This window comes from Myotis nattereri (assembly GCF_964212035.1).
Source record: "Myotis nattereri genome assembly, chromosome: 17".
In the NCBI taxonomy this organism is placed as follows: domain Eukaryota; kingdom Metazoa; phylum Chordata; class Mammalia; order Chiroptera; family Vespertilionidae; genus Myotis; species Myotis nattereri.
Window position 1 is genome coordinate 13,621,458 of NC_138092.1, and position 23,425 is coordinate 13,644,882.

Sequence of the window (23,425 nt, forward strand, 5' to 3'; positions counted from 1 at the left end):
AGTAAGCCACTCTCTAGTAAAGACCCTTCAGGATGCAACTAACAGCAGTTTATCTACTCACAAAAATTAAATGTAAATGTATTTCTAATAAGCCTGACATGCAACATTCAAAACATTAACTCTTTCAAGTGAAAGTATAAAAATAATAAACTAGTATTTTTAAAAACTCTGTAGAGGCAGACTTTTTTGAATCCCAACATGTTTTTATAGCAGAATTACTTTAAACTGCTACAGTTTTTTAAATGGAATTTAAAATTCTGGGCTTTCATTAAAAAGGCTTACCATAACTTTTTATTTATTTATTAGAAATGTGCATAAATTAGAATTTCAACATGTTAGATACATATGTAAACCAAAAGTATTTGTTAGCATGTTTTCTGTTACTTAAAAAAAAAAAAAAAAAAACTATACATACAGGAAAAACCTTGAAATGATTAAATCTATTAATATTAACTAAAAAACTTTTTATAATCCAAGGCCTAGTTTAGAGTAATTTATAGGCTGGATTTTTATGAATAAGTATAATTTTGAAATTTTTAAGAAACCAGACAGGCTTTTATTTTTAAGAATCTTTATAGAAAAATCTTCTTATCTTACAAAATGCTTCCCCTGCAATTGACTACAAATTCTCTAACCAGTTTTTGCACCTCCAAGTTTCTGATAAGAAAGATTAAAAACAAAATTAATTTGATCCATTCAAACTGCCACCAATGCAGGTCAAAAATCAGCAAGTACCAGCAATTTCACATGGTTCAAATTAAAAGTAATGCCTACTATGACATAGAATGACATAAAGTAAAGGGAGAAATTTACAAGGGGTTATTTGTGTTAGGTACTGAATATTTTAAAACTCATTACTTGATGCATTTAAGGCAGTAAAGTACGCATTCAAATTTCTTTAAAGCTATTACATAATAGGTTCAGTATGTTTAAAAAATCATAGGTTTGTTCTTTTAAAACTGATTTTAATTACTAAATATTTGCAGCAAGAGCTTAATATAATATGGCAACTTCCTCAATTTATTAATGATCGGTAAATTATATAGCTGATTGTTATTAAATGAAGCAGTTTTACATTCTGGAAAGTAAAAACATTTAACAAAATTAAAATGCAAACTAAATCTATACCAACATAGACAAAGTCCTATATTTGTATGATTTCAAAATCTTCTTTCTAACCTCTATTATACCTTCTTAAAATAGCATTTTATTAAGCTAAACATTTCTATATTTATAATTGGCCAATCCCTTTCTAAGAAGTTTTTTCACTCTTTCGTTTAACCAGGATTTAAAATTAACAGAATAATCACTTTAATTTAATCAAATAAACTAAAGAGATTTGTTTTCTGAATGCTGCATGTCACTATAAAGTAGAATTCTGCTTTTAGTTCAGAATCCATAATCCTATTTAAAAATACAGTCGTAACCCTTGATGAGTATTCCAAAGTAGATATAATCATCTCCAAAGTATTGTGGCTCTTCAAAATAAAAATAACTAGTTTTAATGCCAAAACATCCAAAAAAACTAATAAGTAATTATTTCATCTACTGTAATATTAACAAATACAGCAAATTTTACCACTCGCTCTCCATGCAGCCAGCCAATAGTCACAAAGAAATGCAAAATTACCTCGAGATGAGCCTAGCCTGGAAAGTGATGAGCGACGAAATGAAGGGTAACCAAAATAGCTAATGTCTTCAGAAAACATGGCATCCGCATCAATAATGACACTTGGGTGGGCAGAATGAATGTCAGCATCAAGAAGAGACATAAGATCCTCTACAAAACAGAAACAAATAAAAATGAAGCAGATATAGAGAAAACACCTGCAGACCATCGAAAGATCTCTGCAAATTAAAACAGATTAAAATCAGAAACTGACTGACATAACCTGAGCGAAAAAAGCAGTCATTACCTAGGAAATAAAGTGAACATTCTTAACAAATATTTTAAGGAACATCAACTGTATGTCTGCTTACTTGTGCTACCTACTAAATAATCACAAGAAAATAAGATTTCTTAAGATACTTGTGACATCACAGAGATAATACAGTTAAAATTTAAATGCAGTTAAGACATATTCAGTAATAAGGGCACCAAAAAACAAAAGTCCAAAGTCATTTGTCAGCCAGTGATAAAGCCATGGACAGACATCCATTTCTTTACTGGGACCAAACACATGTACACTGAGCAGACATTTCCCCATTTTTCCTTAAAAAAGAATTTGTAATTAAAAAACAAACAAACATTACAGGGCCCTAGCCGGTTTGGCTCAGTGGATAGAGCATCTGCCTGAGGACTGAAGGGTCATGGGTTTGATTCCAGCCAAAGGCACATAACTCAGTTGCAGGCTTCTTCCCAGCCCGTGCCCTGGTCAGGGTATGTGCAGGAGGCAACTAATTGATGTTTCTCTCACATCAATATTTTTCTGTCTTTCTCTCTTCCACATTCTCTGAAAATTAATGGAAATTATCCTCAGGTAAGGATTAAAAACAAAAACTAAAAAGCACTCTAGGGAGAAATATCTACCACCTTGGATATTAAAGTCAGAATACTCATTGTACTTTAAAATTCTATTCCCCAGTTTAAAAACAACCTTTCCCTTCAGAGATGACAAAACCATGATGGTGATCCACCAACCTCCAGGCAAGTAGGATTCGCTGGCTGTGTCATCCCCATCATCTCCATCTTCATCATCCCGGCTAAGTAAATTATTTACAGCAAGGTTTACATCGAGGTTTGTTCGCTGAAGTTCCCGAATAATGACACTTCTGGATTTGCCTTGTAAAACAACTTGGGCCTGAAATGCAAAGAGCGTTATTTTAATTCCCCTTTGATTAAATTCTTTCTCAAAATCATCTTTCTAGGATCAATATAGAAGAGCAGTATTTCACAATTCATGATATGAGTCATGACTATAACTCACTATATTCAGTTAAACCTCATCCTTATGTGAAGTGTTCTACAAGGGCCATACCTGTGAAATCAGCTCCTCAGGGATGACGGAGGCTGGAATAACTGGCTGGGGCTGACTGCCCAAAAGCCCAGACCCTCGATCCCGTCCTGTCCGAATCACTCGAGTCTGTCGACGGGAATCTCGCGCTCCAGCTGACGACCTACCAGAGGATCCTCCTCCACTTCCACCTACTCCAGAACTCCAGCGACTTCTAAAATTGGATAATTTAGAGAATTATAAGTTTATACACTCATTCTGAAAAGATCACTTCAGATCTCATTTTCATTCTCTTAAGCTAAGATAAAGCTGTCTAACTGATAATCATATGGTAGTCTTTTGATAGAACAAGATAATAGTACTTAGCTTTATAATAACACTTCCAATTTTTTAAAAATGTTTATATATAAAGCCACCCTTTAGAAAGGTACTAGTAAACACCATACTTTTGTATCTTTAAAATATATTTTAAAGGATCCACATACCAAATATTCTAGCCACAACTCTAAAGTGAGTTATAGCACACATCTCACCTCTGCATGAAAGACACATCAGACGTAACTACCAACACAGTCACACAAAAAGTAAAATTCAGAGTTTAGGACTCAAAGTGCTTTGCATGGAATAAAACATTCATTTGCAAAGATAATACACTGTTCAATAGTATTTAGCACTCTTAACTAACTTGACCAAGAGTAATTACTCTTAGAAAGGGTTTGACATCTACACGGGCTACATGGACCAAGTCTTGCCCATACACCTGATTGGTTGGTTGGTTAAAAAGATATATACATCATCAAAAATAAGGAAAGTCTGAGAAAGTGTCAGACAAGAGGAGCGCCTAAGGAAAAAAGATGACTAAATATAATGTGGTGTCCTGAATGGGAATCCTGGATCACAAAAAGGACATTAGGGGAAAACTCAGGAAATGTGAATAACCTTAGGCCTCCAATTAATAATAATGTATCAGTACATATACGTTAACTGAAAAAAATGCACCATAGATGTTAATAACAGTAAAAACTGAGTGTAGGGTATATGGGAATTCTCGATACTATCTTTGTAATTTTTCTGTTAATTTAAACCTTTTCTAAAAGAAGTTACTTAAAAGAGGATATACATACACAAACAGATCCGTGTGTATATTACACACACTATATATTCACACATACTGTAGATGTATGATTGGTATGCGTGTGCCTGTGTGTGTGTGCGCGTGCGTATTTATTTAAATAAAAATATTAATTAGTTCCAACATTTAAATCAGGAGATTTAACATAAAAATCCAGATTTGCAGCTTTTCTAAGGACAAAAAGAGGGGGGATGGGCCATTGGAATTTGTATTTGGCAACAATTACCCTATAGTAATAGTCAGCTGATCATCATTTTATTTTATTTTTTTAAAATATATTTTTATTGATTTTTTACAGAGAGGAAGGGAGAGAGATAGAGAGCTAGAAACATCGATGAGAGAGAAACATCAACCAGCTGCCTCCTGCACACCCCCACTGGGGATGTGCCCGCAACCAAGGCACACACCCTGACCGGAATCGAGCCTGGGGCCCTTGAGTCCGCAGGCCCACTGAGCCAAACTGGCTAGGGCTGATCATCTCTTTTTAAAATAGGGCACCCACCTAGTTTGTCAAAGCTCTACTACCTACTATCTTACCAACCTAGTCAGCTTCAACTATTTACAATTATGTTGACCTGGCTTGGCTCTTACATTTCAAATCCTGTAGAAATTATTAGCTCAGATTAAATTTCAAAAGGATTATGATAGTTCAAGCAGCTTATACCTATCACCTATTACGTACGGTGACCTATAATAATAAAAGCATAATATGCTAATTAGACCAGAGGTCCTTCCGGACGAAGCTGGGGCTGCGAGGGAAGCCTGGGTCCCAGGTGCCTGCCGGAGGCCGGAGAGAAGCCATTGCAGGCAGCGGGGGGAAGGAAGACCTACTCTTGGACAGGAATTTCGTGCATTGGGCCTCTAATAACAAATAACAGAATAAAGAGACTTTAGATACTAATATCTCCATTTTAAATTTACTCTTGAATACAAATAAATCCTCTCTCTACCCCAAATACTCCTGGAGTTCTTAAACTTACATAACCTGGTTTGAAATGAGTTTAACAAAAATATCCAGTTTTCTGAAATATCTCCCAGGATAAATTTGAGTAAACAATGTAACAGCAACAACTAGAAATCTTTAGCACACAAACCTGCCAATTAGTAAAAACACCAATATAGCCCTAGCCAGTTTGGCTCAGTGGATAGAGCGTTGGCCTGCGGACTGAAGGGTCCCATGTTTGAGTCCGGTCAAGGGCATATGCCTAGGTTGAGGACTCCATCCCCAGTGGGGGGCGTGCAGGAGGCAGCCAATCTATGGTTCTCATCACTGATGTTTCTATCTCTCTCTCCCTCTCTTCCTTCCTCTCTGAAATCAATAAAAATATGTTTTTTTAAAAAAACAAAACACCAATATATTAAAAATATTAAAGTCCCATACATTTTGACTGCTATGCATTCCTATGAGTAAAATAAATGATCAATTCTCAATTATCCATTCTGATGAAAAGAAAACTAGTACCAACTACCCCCAAATCTTTCCAATGCAGTTCTCAAATACAGAGACCACTCACGCCCTGATTCACGACACCTCTCTGAACCCAAAGGGAACAAGCCACGACTCTTAAGATACAGACTGGGGACAACGGTCTTTGGGAATGGTCTCTGTCATATTTGACTGTGTTTGATAAACTTGCGGGTAAAAGTTCTCTGTGTAGACTCAAGATCTACCTGTCCTAGAGTCTCTATTACAAATTATAAACCGCAAGCTTCTTTCAAGTTTATTATAATCAACACAAAAAGAGGGGGGAAGCTACACAACTCAAGGAAAAAATTATTATGAAAGAAAATACTTTTGACTCTATGTAATTTCTTTATCTACAAAATAATCTGATTACAATTTCACCATCAACAAACTGAGAAGACTTTTCATAGAGATTGTTCAGAGAAACAATCAGCTTTTAAGTGTGTTCACTTTGTAAACATCTACAAGTGAGGTAAACAATGACTCGCAATGAGTTGTCAGTGGGCACTGTGACATTTTTTAATATTCCAATTCATGGACCCAATACAAAAGAAATTTTACACAGTTTGTTCTGGAGTGTGCATGTGCGCGCGCGCGCGCGCGCGCGCGTGTGTGTGTGTGTGTGTGTGTGTGAGAAAGAGAGAGAGAGAGAGAGAGAGAGAGAGAAAGAGAGAGAGAGAGAGAGGGAGAGAGAGAAAATGTGGGCAAAGATTGGTAAGGGGAAACTCAAAATTATTGAGTATCTGCATTTTCAAAGTCTTTTTTTTTTTTAATCTTCACCCGAGGGTATTTTTTCCATTGTTTTTCAAACTGAGTGGGAGAGAGGAGGAGGAGAAAGAGAGAGAGAAACTGACATGAGAGAGACACATCGATTGGTTGCCTCCTGCATGCACCCTGACCAGGAGTGGGGAGGAAACCCACAACTGGGGTATATACCCTTGACCACCCTTGACCGGGAATCAAACCCAAGACTCTTTGGTCTGAGGGCTGACACCCTAACCACTGAGCAAAACAGCCAGGGCTCAGTCTTACAATTAGCCCTAATCTTCTTTGGAATAGGTCTACCAAGGTTTTATTCAAGCTTAAATGTACTATATTTTATTATATTTGTTGAATATTTTATTAGCCAAGTAATTAAATTCCACCGCTGTATTTGAGTCCTTCTTTACCAACCTATTATAATTGGTTATATAGAAGTTTTATAAAGAGAAGAGGATTTAAATCTAGGCTAGTGATGGTGAACCTTTTGAGCTCGCCGTGTCAGCATTTTGAAAAACCCTAACTTAACTCTGGTGCCGTGTCACATATAGAAATTTTTTGATATTTGCAACCATAGTAAAACAAAGACTTATATTTTTGATATTTATTTTATATACTTAAATGCCATTTAACAGAAAAATCAACCAAAAAAATGAGTTTGCGTGTCACCTCTGACACGCGTCATAGGTTCGCCATCACTGCTCTACATCATCATGTCATCAAGAAGATAAAAATTAAAACAATGAGCAGAAACCGGTTTGGCTCAGTGGATAGAGCGTCAGCCTGCGGACTGAGGGGTTCCAGGTTCGATTCTGGTCAAGGGCATGTACCTGGGTTGCGGGCACATCCCCAGTGGGAGATGTGCAGGAGGCAGCTGATCGATGTTTCTCTCCCATCGATGTTTCTAACTCTCTATCTCTCTCCCTTCCTCTCTGTAAAAAATCAATAAAATATATTTAAAAAAAAAAATTAAAACAATGAGATACCACTATACACCTATTAGAATAACCCAAATCCAGAACACGGGCACTACCAAATGCTGGTGGGGGTGTGGAGGAACAGGGACTCTCTCACCTTTTGTTGGTGGGAAAACAAATGATAGAGCTACTGTGGCAGTTTGCTGGGCTCTTACAAAATTAAACATACTCAACATACAATCTAGTAATTGTGTTCCTAGGTTATCTATCCAAAGGAGTTAAAGCCTTATGCCCACACAAAAACCTGCACACAATGTCACAACTGCCAAAAGTTGGAGGCAATCAAGATGTTCTTCAGCAGGAGAATGAATAAGTAAACCATGGTGTATCCATACAATGGACTTTTATCCTGACAAAAAAGAAATGAGCTCCCAAGAAATAAAAAGACGTGGAAGAAACTTAAATGCATATTACTAAGTGAAAGAAGCGAATCTAGAAAGGCTACAAAGTGTATGATCCCAATTATGTAACAGTCTGGAAAAATCACCATTTATCCTCCCAACAACCTCCTGAAAACTGAAGAGTTCAGTGGTTGCCAAGGGTTATGAGGAGGGTAGGATAAAATAGGCAGAGCACTGTGTGATACTATATATTGGAAACTACGTTATAAATTTGTCCAAACCCATAGAATGCACAGTCAGCTACAGACTGTGGGTGATGGTGTATCCATAAAGGTTTGTCTGGTGTCAGGATGGCCGAGTGGTCTAAGGCGCCAGACTCAAGCTCCGCTTCCATAAAGGTTTGTCAATTATAACAAATGGACCACTGGAGGAGGATGTGAAGCAGCAAGGGCTGATGTAGAAGCTGCAAGTTATCCAGAAGGTTATTTGAGATAATTAATAAAGGTTGCTACACTGAACAACAGATTTTCAATGTAGACAAAACAGCCTTACTTACATAGAAAGAAGATGCCATCTAGTACTTACATAGCTATAGAGAAGTTAATGCTTGCCTTCAAAGCTTCTAAGGATAAGCTGACTCTCTTATTAGAGGCTAATGCAACTGGTGACTTTAAGTCAAAGTAAATGTTCATTTCCCATTCCAAAAGCATAGGGCCATTAAGATCCAGGTTAAATCTACTCTGCCTGTGCTCTATAAATGGAATAACAAAGCGTGGATAACAGCACATCTGTTTACAACATGGTTTACTGAATATGTTAAGCCTACTGTTGAGACCTACTGCTCAGAAAATAAGATTCCTATCAAAATATTCCTGCTCATTGACAATGCACCTGTGGTCACCCAAGAGTTCTGATGGAGATGTACAAGATTAATGTTGTTTTCATGCCTGCTAATGCAACATCCATTCTGCAGCCCATGGGTCAGGAGTAATTTTAACTTTCAGGTCTTATTATTTAAGAAATATGTTTCATAGGCTATTGCTGTCATGATTCCTCCAGTGGGTCTGGGAAAGAATTAATCATCCTAGATGCCATAAGAACAACTGTGATTTATGTGAAAATGTCAAAATAGCAACATTAACAGAAATTTGGAAGATGATCCCAACCCTCATTGAGGGGTTGAGGGGTTCATGACTTCACTGGAGAAAGTAAACGTAGATGTGGTAGAAATAACAAGAGAACCAGAATTAGAAGTGGAGCCTGAAGTTGCTATGAAAATTACTGAAAAAATAAGAAAAGAATTGAGAATTTCACATAAACTTAGTTGATAAAGTAGCAGCAAGATTTGAGAATTGACTCCAATTTTGGTAAAAGTTCTACTGTAGGTAAAATACTATCAAGCAGCATCGCATGCTGCAGAGAAATCGTTCATGAGAAGAAGAGTCAATCAATGTGGCAAACTTCACTATTGTCTTATTGTAAGAAAGTGCCACAGCCACCCCAATAATGAGCAACCACCACCCTGATCAGTAAGCAGCCATCAATGTCGAGGCAAGACCTTCCACCAGCACAAAGATTACAAAGGCTCAGATGACGGTAAGCAGTTTTAGTAAGTATTTTTAATTAAGGTACATACATTATTTTTTTAGCTATAATGCTATTGCAATTAACAGACTAAAAATAGTGTGAGCATTACTTTCACATGCACTGGAAAAACAAAAATTTATATGACTCGCTTTATTATAATATTTGTTTTACTGCGATGGTCTGGAACCAAACTCACAATTATCTCAAAAGTACTTTGCGTGTACAAATACAGAATCATTATGTTGTACACCTGAATTTATGTCAATTATACCTCAATTTTTAAAAAAAAAAAAAAGGGCAAAAATAACTTTATTAAAGGCTTTAAGATTTAGTTACATGAATTTCAAACTTCACTAAGTTAATTCAGAAGGAACTATAAGATTTGGATACCAGGAAGAAAAAAATCTTAGGTTTTTTTAACCCAAGAAAGAGTCACAAAACCAAAATGGTATCACTGAAATATTTAAATAATAAAACTGACATAATAAATGGCATTATAAACACATGTGAACACTTTACATTTTTAAAAGGTCAAGAACCTGGGTTAACTGTGGCTAGCCTGTATGGGTTATTTTTATTATGGTGGCTCATCATGAGCTACAGTGAGCTCCTGTGTAGAGTTCAGGAGAGTTTCCTCATCCCATCACTAGATGATACTGAAGACAAGACAGCACAATGAAAGCACTCAGAGCACTGGCCCAGACCAATGGATGCCAACATCCAGCCACAACTTACCCCAGGGTGTTGCCTGCCAGCCTGCCCAGAGTCTCGGAACCTGAGAGAAACCATGGGGAGTCGCTTGTCCTACCGGGCCTTGAGGTTCTCCCTGCCCCCGAGTTGCTGTTCAACTTTGACCTAGGGAAAAAATAAGAGGTAGAACAATCACAACCTATGTATTCTCTGATTAATCCTACTAAAAACGTATACTTCACATCAAAGGGCAAATCTAACATTTTCAAGGTTTAACTACAGATGAACTATTCTTTATATTTCTTAAACTAATCATGCTTTCCTTAAAAGCAGTTAATTGAAATTCATCATATATTGTCCAGCAAACTTTTCTACATGCTATCATTTATAAAGACCAAAATTTTAAAAAGCCTGTCATTTTCAAGTTGGGTCACTTCATTTGAATATATTACAAAGGAAAAAGAAAAAAAAAAAAAGAAAACATGATCTAACAAGTTATTTAGATCAAAGAGCAAATTTGACTTGGAACCTACCAAATACATGTCATTATTCTTGATCATCTACTCTGCTGCTATTTTAATGCTAGTATTTCTAGCTACAAATCACTGCAGTGCATAAAAATTAAAATCAAACTACACAGTAACCATTTCACTCTATTTTAAGTGTCTCATTTTCTGCAATGCTTTTTTTAAAAACATGAGGGCTACCAAAAAAATCAAAACAGGTTTAAAATAATACCTTGTAAGAGCTAAATATTAAATAGAAAGGACATCTTACCCATCATTATTATCAGGTTTACCCAATTCCAGTCTGTCTGGCTGTACTGAAAAACCGATCCTGCAAACTCTACCATCCTAAAAGCAAAGAAAATCGAAGAAATTTCCAAAGTAAAAAATGTGAGTTAAAATTTGAATTTATTCAACGAACAGATTGATCTTGTACCTATCACTGTCAATTCAGAAAACAATAAATAAACTCACTTCCAGAAGGTGCTAACACCTGAGTTGGGGAAATGTGTTTTACATATATTATCAAGAACCGAGTAAAAATAATTTAAAATATCTCAATCTAACAGAATCAGAGTAAGGAAATGACTGGATATCAGGAACTTCTTTATTATGTTACTAATTAGTTTCAAGCTCTAGTATATCATTTAAGCTTTATCTGGGCCAGAGAATTTACACAATGGGGAAATGGAACTGGATGATCTCTGAAGTAACTCTTGCAAGAAACTGATATTTTCCATGGTTAAAAAGAAAGAAACCTGATGATGCACAGCTGTATTTTAACTGTTTATTTTCATTTCTCTCTCTTCGAATAAACAATTTACCTCAAGAAGAAAGGCAGCATGATTTGGTCCCACCACACACTGTTTAATAGTAGCCTGTTCCAATACATTCAAAGGGGGGTGGCTGGTGAATAAAAGAAAGTACATAAGTAAAATTACTCTGTAAATAGTAAATACATCGCAGGGTTGTTTCCTTTTTTAAAAAAAAAAAATCCAAGTAACCAAAGAAAAAAAGAGCTGGCAAAAACTGTTTTCAAAACTAATATTTACATATTTTAAAGCAATAACTGAAGAATTAACAGTTGTATCCTCATAGTCATTATAATTCCAGTTCCTTGCTATGCCAGATTTTTTAAAAGCCAGCATAAACAGAAACTGTAATTCAAATGCACCCAACTCACAAAAAGTTGAATTAGATTAAAATATTCCTAATAGATGCTTCTTAAATATGAATTCTTTTTCCTAACAAGGAAACATTCTTTTCAGGAAATTTTAAATATTTTACAGCTCTTACCTGTTTAAATTGTACTTGTTCAGTTTCTCTGAAACTTCCCGTAACCTTTAAAAACAAAACAAAACATGAATAAACCACATGTACAGATCCTTTGTAAACAAAATAATTTTATTCTGATAGGTACTTATACCATTATTTTGGTAATTTTTAACAGTAGTACACATAATGTTTGCTATATCAAGAATCCTATCTAATAATAGAGAAACATGGTAATTAACCGTAACTTCGCTACCCTTCCCATTGGCTAATCAGTGAGATATGCAAATTAACTGCCAACCAAGATGGCGGCCGACAGCCATGCAGCTGAAGCGAACATGAGGTTTGCTTGCTCCAGTGATGGAGGAAGCCAAGGTTCCCCGCCTGCCACAGCCCAGCTCTGAGCTCCAGATGCAACAATGCTGCAATTTTAGAAGCTAAACAAACCCAGAAACCTGCTTTCAGCCGCCAGCGGGCTCAGAGCTTAGAGCGCCAGTGATGGCAACAGAATTTCAATTACAGAAGCTAAACAAACCCAGATACCTGCTTTCAGCCAGCCACAGCCTCAGAGCTGGAGCCGGCTCTCAGCTCTAGTGACAGCTATAGAAGGTAAATAAATCCCAGAATAAAAAGAAGAAAAAAAAGAGGCTGGGAGCTTCAGTCACCCACCAGCCTGAAAACAGCCCTCAGCCCCTCACCCAGACTAGCCAGGCACCCCAGTGGGGACCCCCACACTGAAGGGGGTGTGACCAGCTGCAAACAGCCATCAGCCCGTCATCCAGGCTGGCCAGGCACCCAAGCAGGACCCCCACTCTGATCCAGATCACCCTTCAGGGCAAACCAGCCAGCCCCCACCCATGCACCAGGCCTCTATCCTATATAGTAAAAGGGTAATATGCAAACTGACCCTAACAGCAGAAAGACTGGGAATGACTGGTCACTATGACACACACTGACCACCAGGGGGCAGATGCTCAATGCAGGAGCTGCCTCTGGTGGTCAGTCGCTCTCACAGTGGGGAGCTCTGCTCAGCCACAAGCCAGGCTGATGGCTGCCAGTGCAGAGGTGGTGGTGGGAGCCTCTCCTGCCTCCTCAGCAGCGCTAAGGATGTCCGACTGCAGCTTAGGTCTGCTCCCTGCTGGCAAGTGTGCATCCCCCGAGGGCTGCCGGGCTGCCAGAGGAATGTCTGATTGCCAGCTTATGCCCAATCCCCCAGGGAGCAGACTAAGCCAGCAAGTGGTCACCCCCGAGGGGTCCCAGACTGCAAGAGGGCACAGGCCGGGCTGAGGGACCCCCTATGCCCGAGTGCACAAATTTTTGTTCACCGGGCCTCTAGTCTATATATATAAAAGCCCAGTGACCAGAAAGGCGAAATGACCAGAATAACCAGAATGACCAGTGGCTATGACACGCACTGAGGCAGCCAACCAGCCTGATCTGGGCCCCGGTTGGCCCCCACCCCTGGCTGGCCCGGCCACCAATGGGCCCCCAACCCCCCCATCAGGGGTGGGGCAGGATGGCCAACAGCCCGCGGCCCTACCCCCCACTGGCCCGGCCCGATTGGCCCCCATATCTGGGCAGGTGGCCGGACCCCACCCGTGCATGAATTCGTGCACCAGGCCTCTAGTGTTTTTATATTATATTTTATCCACGCCCCCCCCAAAATCACAAGTCAATTTTGCGATTCCCTTCCCTTACCATCCCATTAGCAATTTCAATAATAATAATATTGTTAATTCCATTTTACACATGAGGAAACTGAGGCTTCTATAGTTCATATAACAAAATGTGTCAGTAGAGCTGGTCCTTGAATCAGCATCCAATGGAAAGCCAATTTTTAAACACTGTGCTATATATGCCAAGAAATTCTTGAATAATGTACATGTATATCGTGAAATGAAAATACATGGGAAGCACAAATCTATTAAGAATTTAATATAACGAGGCAGAAAAAGCCCATAAGCCTAAGGGCACATCATTATGCTTTAAGCAGTTATTAACTGTCATATTCAATTTCATCTTAAAGGGCTTTATGACACAAGAATGGTACAAATTAAAACCTCAATGTCCATATCTATAAAACAAGGACAACACCTCCCATTTTTAAGAGTACTGAATATTCTTAGAAAAATCTCAGGGCTGCATTAAAAGATATTAATTCATATTACCTATTATATTGCTGCTTCTCTCAAACAGCTCTGAATTAATATACTGTAATACCCATTTAAATACTTATCAAGCTACAGAAGTAATTTTATATGATGAAAACAAATGTAGAGATTTTAAGAGTTTGATTCCATGAAATTAAAAAAAAAACTGCCTGGTTTTCCCAAACTTTGTCTCATAAATAATTATCTTAAAAATATACTGACAATTTTAGAATGGGAAATAATTAGGATAGTAAGTCAATATGGAATTCCATAAACTTTGCTCTCTAAAATGTGGCAAAAATACATGAAATCAAATGTCAATCATTTGTACTAACAGATCAAAATAGAATACATACTCAAAAATAAATCAGCCCTTCCCAGTTTGGCTCAGCGGATAAGAGCGTTGGCCTGTGGAATGAAGGGTCCCGGATTCTATTCCGGTCACGGCACATGCCCAGGTTGCGGGCTCAATCCCTAGTGGGGGGTGTGCAGGAGGCAGCCAATCAATGTTTCTCTGTCATCATTGATGTTTCTGTCTCTCTCCCTCTCCCTTCCTCTCTGATAGCAATAAAAACACTCTTTAAAAAAATAAAAATTAAAATAAATAAATCAAACCTTACAGCCAGTTTAGAAAGCTACCACACAAATCATATAATATACAGGCAATTCATCTAATTATTTTAGTAAGAGATGTAGGTGCAGCCAGTTGTCCCTCAATGTTACTTTCTCCTGGTAGTTCTATCCTCTGTTCAATGCTGAGCAGCATCGTTTAAACACTAAAATGTGTACAGTATCTGACCAATACCAAATCAGATGCCTAAGCAAGAGTGACGTTCAAATGATGCCATAATTTCTTTCCCAAAAAGCATAATTCACTGGTGACTATTCTCAATCCCAAAGAATAGCATCTGATCATGTGTGATATGGCCCCCAATAAAACACATTTTCCTTTTTATAGCGTGGTATTACATTTATTTTCATTAACAAAAAAATGTGTTTTATTGATCCTGGGATGTCAAGCGTTTCCTCATTTACAAGGCACACTTCTATGTCCCAAGACAAGAGAAAACACCATAAGAATAATGCACTGTGGAACTCATGAGCTCTGAGACGGCTGGTTAAAAATCAGGGAGAGAAACTGGGAGGCTCCAAACTACAAGGCTCCCATTCTGAGCAACAGCAGCCGTTGGAAGACGCTGAACAGAGGCAGGAGCTCACTCGCCTTGGCTCGCATTTACTGCAAGTAATTTACAAAACTTTTCACCCAACTAGAGCCAGAATATGAGAAAGGGCTAAGAAAGGTTGTACTTCCCCAAAACCATAGTAGTGACACTTTTAGAAAGTACTTACTGACTGGCTTACAACTAAACCCATTCATTTCCATATCTTTTTTCTCAGCTCAACACCATCTCTAGAGTTTTCACCAAGTATACAGTAGGGGGGAGAGGCGGGGAGAGACTTGTCAAAGCTTTTTTAAAGCTGGACAACAACTGAAATTAAGCATTAACACTCCTTTCATGGTTCCAAATATCATTCCAGGTAGATAATATTTCTAAAACTAAAATTAGCTTTGAGGATATCAAAATGCTAGAAAATATTTAATAACACAAGACCTCAGCAAATTTCAGGATACTAAGGCGACAGAGAAAATGGTTACTACCATCAATTAAGTTTTCTAATCTTAAAAATCATAGCAGACTGCTAAGCACAACTGAAATGTACACCCATCTGTATTGGAAATACCCACTGGCTAGGAAGTACTCTGGGGATTACACCCAATTCATTAATTCATCTACTAAATGGGCTCATTTAAACCCATCAGATCTCAAGTCCTCACCTATGTGAGGAAAGATGAATACTCACCTCTGGTTCTTTTCAGTCCTGAAATTCTTATGAATGTATGCAAGCAAATGCTTCGGCAGAGGATATATAAGCAATGGTTTTATGGAAATAGCACTTATGAATTGTCATATTCAATTTCATTTTACCCATCTGAAATGTTCATATACAAATTGATTTTACCAGGACACTTATCCTATCTAATAAAAGAGAAACATGGTAATTGGCATACGACCACTACCCTTCCCATTGGCTAATCGGGGCAATATACAAATTAACTGCCAGCCAAGATGGCGGCCGGCAGCCAGGCAGCTTGAAACTAACATGAGGCTTGCTTGCTTCAGTGACGGAGGAAACCAACGTTCCCCGCCTGCCGCTGGCAGGCCTCCGGGCTTCAGCCAGCAGGATCGCAACATTGTAAGCAAAGGCCAGAAACCTACTTTCAGCCTCGGAGGCCTAAGAGCTGGAGCCAAGCCTCAAAGCTAAAGCTGGCCCAGAATAAAAAAAAAAAAAGAAGAAAAGGAGCAGTTGGGAGCTTCAGTCACCCGCCAGCCTGAAAACAGCCCTCAGCCCCTCACCCAGACTGGCCAGGCACCCCAGTGGGGACCCCCACCCTGAAGGATGTGTGACCAGCTGCAAACAGCCATCATCCCCTCACCCAGGCTGGCCAGGCACCCCAGTGGGGACCCCCACCCTCATCCAGGACACTCTTCAGGGCAAACCAGCCGGCCCCCACCTGTGCACCAGGCCTCTACCCTATATAGTAAAAGGGTAATATGCCTCCCAGCACCGGGATCAGCGGAGCCGCGAGGCCTCCCGGCACTGGGATCAGCGTGACAGGGGGCAGCGCCCAAACCCCCTGATCGCCCTGTGGCTCTGTGTGTGACGGGGGCGGGGGGCCACAACCTCCCTATCCACCCTGCTCTGTTCGTGACAGGGGAAGGCGCCCCAACCCCGTGATCAGCCCTGCTCTGTGCCTGATAGGGGGGAGCTCCCAAAGCCCCTGATCGCCCTGCGGCTCTGTGTGTGACAGGGTGCGGCGCCCCAACCCCCTGATCGGCACTGCTCTGTGGGTGATAAAGGGTGGTGCCCCAACCCCCTGATGGGCCCTGCTCTGTGCGTGACAGGGTACAGAGCCCCAACCCCCCTGATGGGCCCTGCTCTGTGAGTGACAGGAGGCAGTGCCCCAACCCGATTGGCCCTGCTCTGTGCGTGACAGGGGTTGGCGCCGCAACCTCCCCATCGACCCTGCCTTGAGTGTGAGAGGGGACGGTGCCCCAACCCCCCAATCAGCCCTACCCTGAGCGTGACTGAAGGTGGCATCACAACCTCCCGATCGCCCTGCTCTGTGCATGACAGGGGGCGGCGCCCCAACTCCCCAATCGGCTCTGCTCTGAGCCCGACCAGGGGCTGCACCTAGGGATTGGGCCTGCCCTCTGCCACCCGGGAGCAGGCCTAAGCCAGCAGGTCGTTATCTCCCGAGGGGTCCCAGACTGCGAGAGGGCACAGGCCGGGATGAGGGACCCCCCTCCCTCCCCCGAGTGCACAAATTTTTGTGCACCGGGCCTCTAGTCCTATATAATAAAAGGCTAATATGCAAATCGACCTAGCAGCAGAACGACTGATAGCTATGACATGCACTAACCACCAGGGGGCAGATGCTCAACGCAGGAGCTGCCCCTGGTGGTCAGTGCGTTCCTGTAGGGGGAATGCTGCTCAGCCAGAAGTGCTGAGCTGGGCTCACTGCTGGCAAGTGCAGCAGTGGTGGCAGGAGCCTCTCCCATGGGGAGCGGGCCTAAGCCATCAGTTGGACATCCACCGAGGGCTCCTGGACTGTGAGAGGGCACAGGCCGGGCTGAGGACTTCCCCCCCTCATACTCCTGAGTGCACTAATTTCATGCACCGGGACTCTACTTTAGAATGTTTCCCCAAATATTAATTTTTTTTACTTTTCTTAAATTCAATCCCAAAAGTTTATATAAAAGCAGCATCCTTCCAAATCTCAAGACAGTTATCATGACTAAACTGGCCACCTACATATTAATTTACATGAATCTCAGAAACCTTCAAGCAAAAAAAGTAGTAAACTATGTGTGTATTTGTTCCCTTTTGCATTTCCTCAGCGGACATGCAAATCACAGAATCACTGTGACCAAATCACATTCATTTAAATTTACTAAATCCTGACTCTATCGACATAATTATTAGGCCCTTGTCTACTTTGAAGGGTCTTCCCCGAAAGCTTACCATGCTTAAAGTTATTAACTGTATTTCCTCTCATAGTAACATTAACAAAAGATTTCCCCATTTCAAAATAAAAGGAAAATCATCCTACAGCTCAGCAAATTCCATTTCAGAATAAATCTTTACATGTGGTTGTGACAGAAAACAATTTTAAGAGTAAAGAGTAACATTACAAAATAACCACATAACTCTGCTCAATCTCATTCAGGGACATACAAGAAAGAAAGCCTTTGTGAGGTGGCTGTTAACACACAATGGATAGGTAGGTTAGCAATAAGCTGGCAATCTTAGTACTCCTACACCAAAGATTTATTCGATATTCCCATTCAATACCTATGTTATTCCTTTAAATTTAGAGACATTTTACAGAACCAGAGACTGGAATTATTTTTTTTTTAAGCACCACGGTAAGGTAACAGCAAACTGATGTTAATAGAGAAATAGGAAAGCAAAGTATAACTACTCGCCAAAAGCTAACATTTCAATGCTGCCCTTAAAATCCCCTATAACTTCAATCTCATTTCCCCCAAAATTTAACATTACAATTTGAAAGACAATTCATCTTCTCACTGATATTACTCAACCGGCAATAGCACTTAGTACAGATTCTTCAATTTTATAATTCTCTGCCTAACCCCCTCCCTGCCACATAACAAACACCTCTAAACCAAATGTATTTTTCTAGCTGAATTTCTAATTTAAAAAAAAAATGATTTATCTAGATCCCTAGAAGGCTTCAATCCCACAGGAGAGAAAGATATTCCTGACATCCCACCTTCTACAAAATGATGGCTTTCATACACCTGTAATTGTAAGACAAGGTACACCACCCATGTTTCATGTTTACCAGCAATCGCCTTAATGGTAGCAAGTGGCATAATCAGCCACCAGTACATTTCCTCCAGTCTCACTCCTATAGTTATTTTAGACCCAACTTAAACACAACCTCCTCCCTACACTTTTTCTGGTGGCCCTTGTTTTCTGCCTACAGAAGTCTACAGCTCCCTCCTTCTATAGGACCTTCACTCTCTACATTCTAGTCATTTGTGTTTCCATCTGAATTAGCTTCACAGACTCCAAGCAAAGACAGGATGAAGCTTCGCAAGTCTTTCCCCGCTCTTCTACTTCATTAGACACAGTTCCAACAGAACTAATACTTGTATACAAGCTATTTCAGAGGCAGAATAGGTTTCTGATCATGATCTCAACAAAATTAACTCCCCAGGTCTTCCACTTCAAATTAAATTTTAGAATAAGCAAGAAAACTATGAATATTCAAATTTCTTTTAGAATAGTTGCCTATGTAACTCTTATAAGCAGACCAGTCGACACAGAGAAAACATTTAATAACTCACCATTTACCCAATAATCATCTTAGCAGGCGGCCTTTAAAGTGACCTCACTCCAGATATCCACCCATAGAATAAAACTTTTACACACCCATAATGTTATCTTAAAGGACTTAGTAATCCATACAAAGAAACAATAGCCAAGAGTCAGTAAAGGTTACCTCCACTAAAGCACAGACTCTTGCAGAAATTGTCTTAAAGCTCACCTCTTGTCATCCATGTCAGAGAAGGCAGTATCATCAAAATACAAATGCAGTACATTAAAATCTTTACCCAGGTATTTCCTTGTAGAAAAAAAAATACTGTAGGAATATTTATTGCATTATTCCAAAAGTAAACCCTCAAAATCTTAAAGCCTAAAACTCAAGAAGCAATAAAAATACACATACTTGGGGGGTGCAGGGGAGAGTAGGGGACGACTATGTTATCAGACAGGTGGTAGAGACAGGGGTCAAATCCATGTGTAACCACAGAACATGGTCTTTTCCACTATCTCATCACGTACCTTCCTAAGTACAGGCAGAAAGAAAGTCTTTAACTTCCACACTTTTTTACACAACTATTGCACCATATTATTCACACTGCTACCTCTGAACTGGTTCTCTGCATGCCAACTGTTCACATTATCACGGATAAAATAAATTCAAGCTATCACCTGGTGGGCCCACCTGCCAGCCACTGTCTCTGGAGGAAAAGCCTGTGCTTCCAGCAAAGCGGCAGAGGGCATTCTGAGATGGTCATATCTGTGCCGGCAACAGCTAGCTTACTCAAGCCAGTCCAGAGGGCATCATCCCCAAATTCCTTTTCACACCATCCAGAGCAAGCTAAAGGCAAACCACCTAAAGGCATGCTCACAGGGAAGCTCCACTAGGTGGTCTTGGGCTTAAAATGGAGGGAGTCAACTCAGTCTCCTCATGTTGCACGTGACTGTTTTTGTGTAAAAGGGATAAAGCCTTTCCCTCTATCCACCCACTTTGTGTTGTGACTTAAATATTAGGTGCTACCTTGACCCCTAGGGCTGAGGATAGCAGAGAAGAGTATGGGAAGATTAGAGTCGCCTGGCTCAAGCAAGAAGCACCGGAACATTAGTGATGATTCTCTTCATCTCTATGATTATGAAAGACTCTCTCATTGCATGTCTGAAATTTGACTTCCAAGCATTCAATTTCAGATACATTTTTTTTAAAATATATTTTATTGATTGTTTACAGAGAGAAAGGGAGAGAGATAGAGAGTTAGAAACATCGATGAGAGAGAAACATCGATCAGCTGCCTCCTGCACATCTCCCACTGGGGATATGCCCGCAACCCAGGTACATGCCCTTGACCGGAATCGAACCTGGGACCTTTCAGTCCACAGGCCGACGCTCTATCCACTGAGCCAAACCGGTTTCGGCCAGATACATTTTTTGAAAGCCATTCTGTAGTGCTTCAATCTGAATTTGGGATTTCATGAAACAGTAAATGGAAGTGGGGATGGGTGATAATGAGAGAAGTAATATAGCTATTTTGAAAACACACACATAGAAAAAGTATTACCATACCTCATTTTCATACCAAAAATGTAAGGCGGCTATAATCTTGGAATATAAATTAAGTTTAGCTATATTAAAAACTCCCTATTATGTCCTTTATTTTTCTCATGTCATAGCTGACCATAGAAAACTCCCAAATTTAACAATGAAGCAAGGAGTAAAATTATTGCAATGGCCAAAACAGGAACTAAAATTGTTACTCAGAAACAAAAGATTTTAGGCTTCAAGAAAGTAAAGAACATAATTGTCTTTTTTTGTATCATCTACAGTATTCTTAAAAAAAAATTAAGCCCTGCCTAGTGTGGCTCAGTAGGTTGAGCACCATCCCGGGTTAGGGCACATGCTCACATACCCGGGTTATGGCTCAGTCCCCAGTGAGGGATGTACAGGAGGCAGCCGACCGATGTTTCTCTCTTTCTCTCTCTCTCCCTTCCTCTTTCTCTAAAAACAATAAAAAACACATTAAAAAAAAAAAAAGTAAATCAATCTTTGGATGCATATTTTCCACCTCCCCAAATATTCTGTACATGTTCTCAACAGTCTCTGTTTCTAACCCCTCATAATGTACTTTAATGATTCTCAAACTTTTTTTTACCCAGGACCACTTTATACTCTTAAAAATTGAGGACCCCCCAAAAAAGCCTTTGTTTGTGTGGGCTACATCCATTGATATTTGTAAGATTAAAGTAAAAACCAAGAAAAATTTTGAATATTTTAAAAATAACAAATTCATTACATTTTGACATAAATTACCTTATGAAAAACAACTACTTTTCAAAAAATATTTGTGATAGGGGACTGTTTCCATTTTTGCAGGCCTCTTTATTATTTATCAGACTTAATATAACACAGATTCTCCGACTGGCTTCTGTATTCAATATGCCACACACTACACCGCTTTGGTTGTAGTATATGAAGAAAAGCTAGCCTATATAAATTGTTACAAAAGGATGGAATATTTTAATACCCTTTTCAGATCGTTGTAGATATTCTTCTGTGATTTTACACCAAAACTCAACAACTGACAGTTTCTTAAAGACTGGGAGCAATGTGGAACCCAAAACCTATCTATCAATAAACTGAAAAAATGTTTTGCCCATACATGAGTCTATAACAGCCAGCATGCATTGGTCATTTGAAAAATAGTGGTTTACTGACAGCTCTTCAAAACCACATTTGCTCAAGTCACTATCAATTTACAGTGTCAAACTCACAGTGCTGGATACAAATTTCCCAAAATGCTAATTTTTGCTTGAAAGCTCAATTTTATCATTGGCAACAAATAGCTTCAGTTGTTTGCCTTGAAGTAACAGGCTCACTTTATTCATTTTCAAGAAAATGTCTGTCAAATATCCAAATCTGAATAACCATATATCAAATAAAAATTATATTCCATGAAAAAAATAGTCAACTTGCAACTAAAACAACTGCAAAAGCATTTCCTTAACAGAACCAATGTTACACTGAATATTAAAATGACATGTACTCAAAGGTTAAGATTTAATAAAATTAATATTTTATAGCTTCAACAAGGATCCCTTAAGTGAAACTGACATTTTCCCCTCTGCAAATACAAAAAATAAAAAAGTGAATATAATAATTTCCAGTACAGTTGGGTGCCAATAATTAGATTTATGCTACGAAGTTGGTCTTTTCTCTACCATCACTTTTGAACAACAGCACAAATGGCAAAACAGTCAAAAGACAAATATGTCTCAGTATTATTACGAAGATAGTTTTGACTTCAGAGCCCCTGAAAGGGTCTTGGGAGTCCCCAGGGTCTACAGACCACACTCTGAGAACTGCTATAGTGAATTCTAAAATGCCAGTGCCATTAAAGTAACCAATTACTAAATATTAATATTGGGGGGGGGGGGATTGTTCTTGCTTACTAAAACAGCCACAAATGATAACAAAAATAATGACTTTATTATGTACTTCTAAAATATTTTCAATAGGTATTCTTTGATACTATACCAAATCCCAGTAAGTGATAATTTTTATTGTATTTTTTAAATATATTTTTATTGATTTCAGAGATGGAGACAAAGAGGGAGAGAGAAACATCGAGAGAGAATCATTGCTTAGATGCCTCCTGTACACGCCCCAATGGGGACCAAGCCCAAAACCCCGGTATGTGCCCTGACCGGGAACCAAACCATGACCTCCTGGTCCACGCTCAACCACTGAGCCACGCCAGTGGGCCTGAGTTGTCTAACCGATAGTTTTGTAAAAGTTGATTGCCAAGTAGAATCGGAAACCTGATCAACGAACTTTTCATACTGTGATACTAAAATCCACCGGTCTATCTTGCACTGTAAATAAATTATTTACCCATGCATGAATCTGTTTAGATATAGAAGGGCACAGTAAAGTACCATAAAGCATATTAAAAATGTCAATACTGCCTCCCTCAGTATTCAACTTCCGTGAGGCACTAAGTGTCTAGCATTTACTTGCCAGTGATTGTCACTAGCTGAAGACTAGGCAGTAGGGGCAAGGATATAAAAGAACTTCTTTAAGATTTATATGCAAAGCTGCAGTCAATAAGTATGCAGGGACATTACAGACACACTTAAGGAAATTCACAAACTGCCAGCCTACAAATGGCTACATTTCTTTAAA

The 23,425-nt window shown here is 39.3% G+C and overlaps 1 protein-coding gene across 5 annotated transcripts in view; it reads right to left on the reverse strand.

Annotated features, from left to right (window-relative positions):
• The window catches only part of UBR5 (ubiquitin protein ligase E3 component n-recognin 5), a 133,672-nt gene that overhangs the window by 76,685 nt on the left and 33,562 nt on the right, over positions 1-23,425 (reverse strand). For all 5 annotated transcript variants that reach the window (XM_081111401.1, XM_081111400.1, XM_081111398.1 and 2 more), the window contains exons 2-8: positions 11,708-11,752; positions 11,236-11,317; positions 10,683-10,759; positions 9,951-10,070; positions 2,979-3,168; positions 2,642-2,801; positions 1,631-1,780 (exon numbers count right to left, since the gene is read on the reverse strand). In XM_081111401.1, the coding sequence (XP_080967527.1) occupies positions 1,631-1,780; positions 2,642-2,801; positions 2,979-3,168; positions 9,951-10,070; positions 10,683-10,759; positions 11,236-11,317; positions 11,708-11,752 (824 nt within the window). The remainder of the gene's footprint in view (positions 1-1,630; positions 1,781-2,641; positions 2,802-2,978; positions 3,169-9,950; positions 10,071-10,682; positions 10,760-11,235; positions 11,318-11,707; positions 11,753-23,425) is intronic.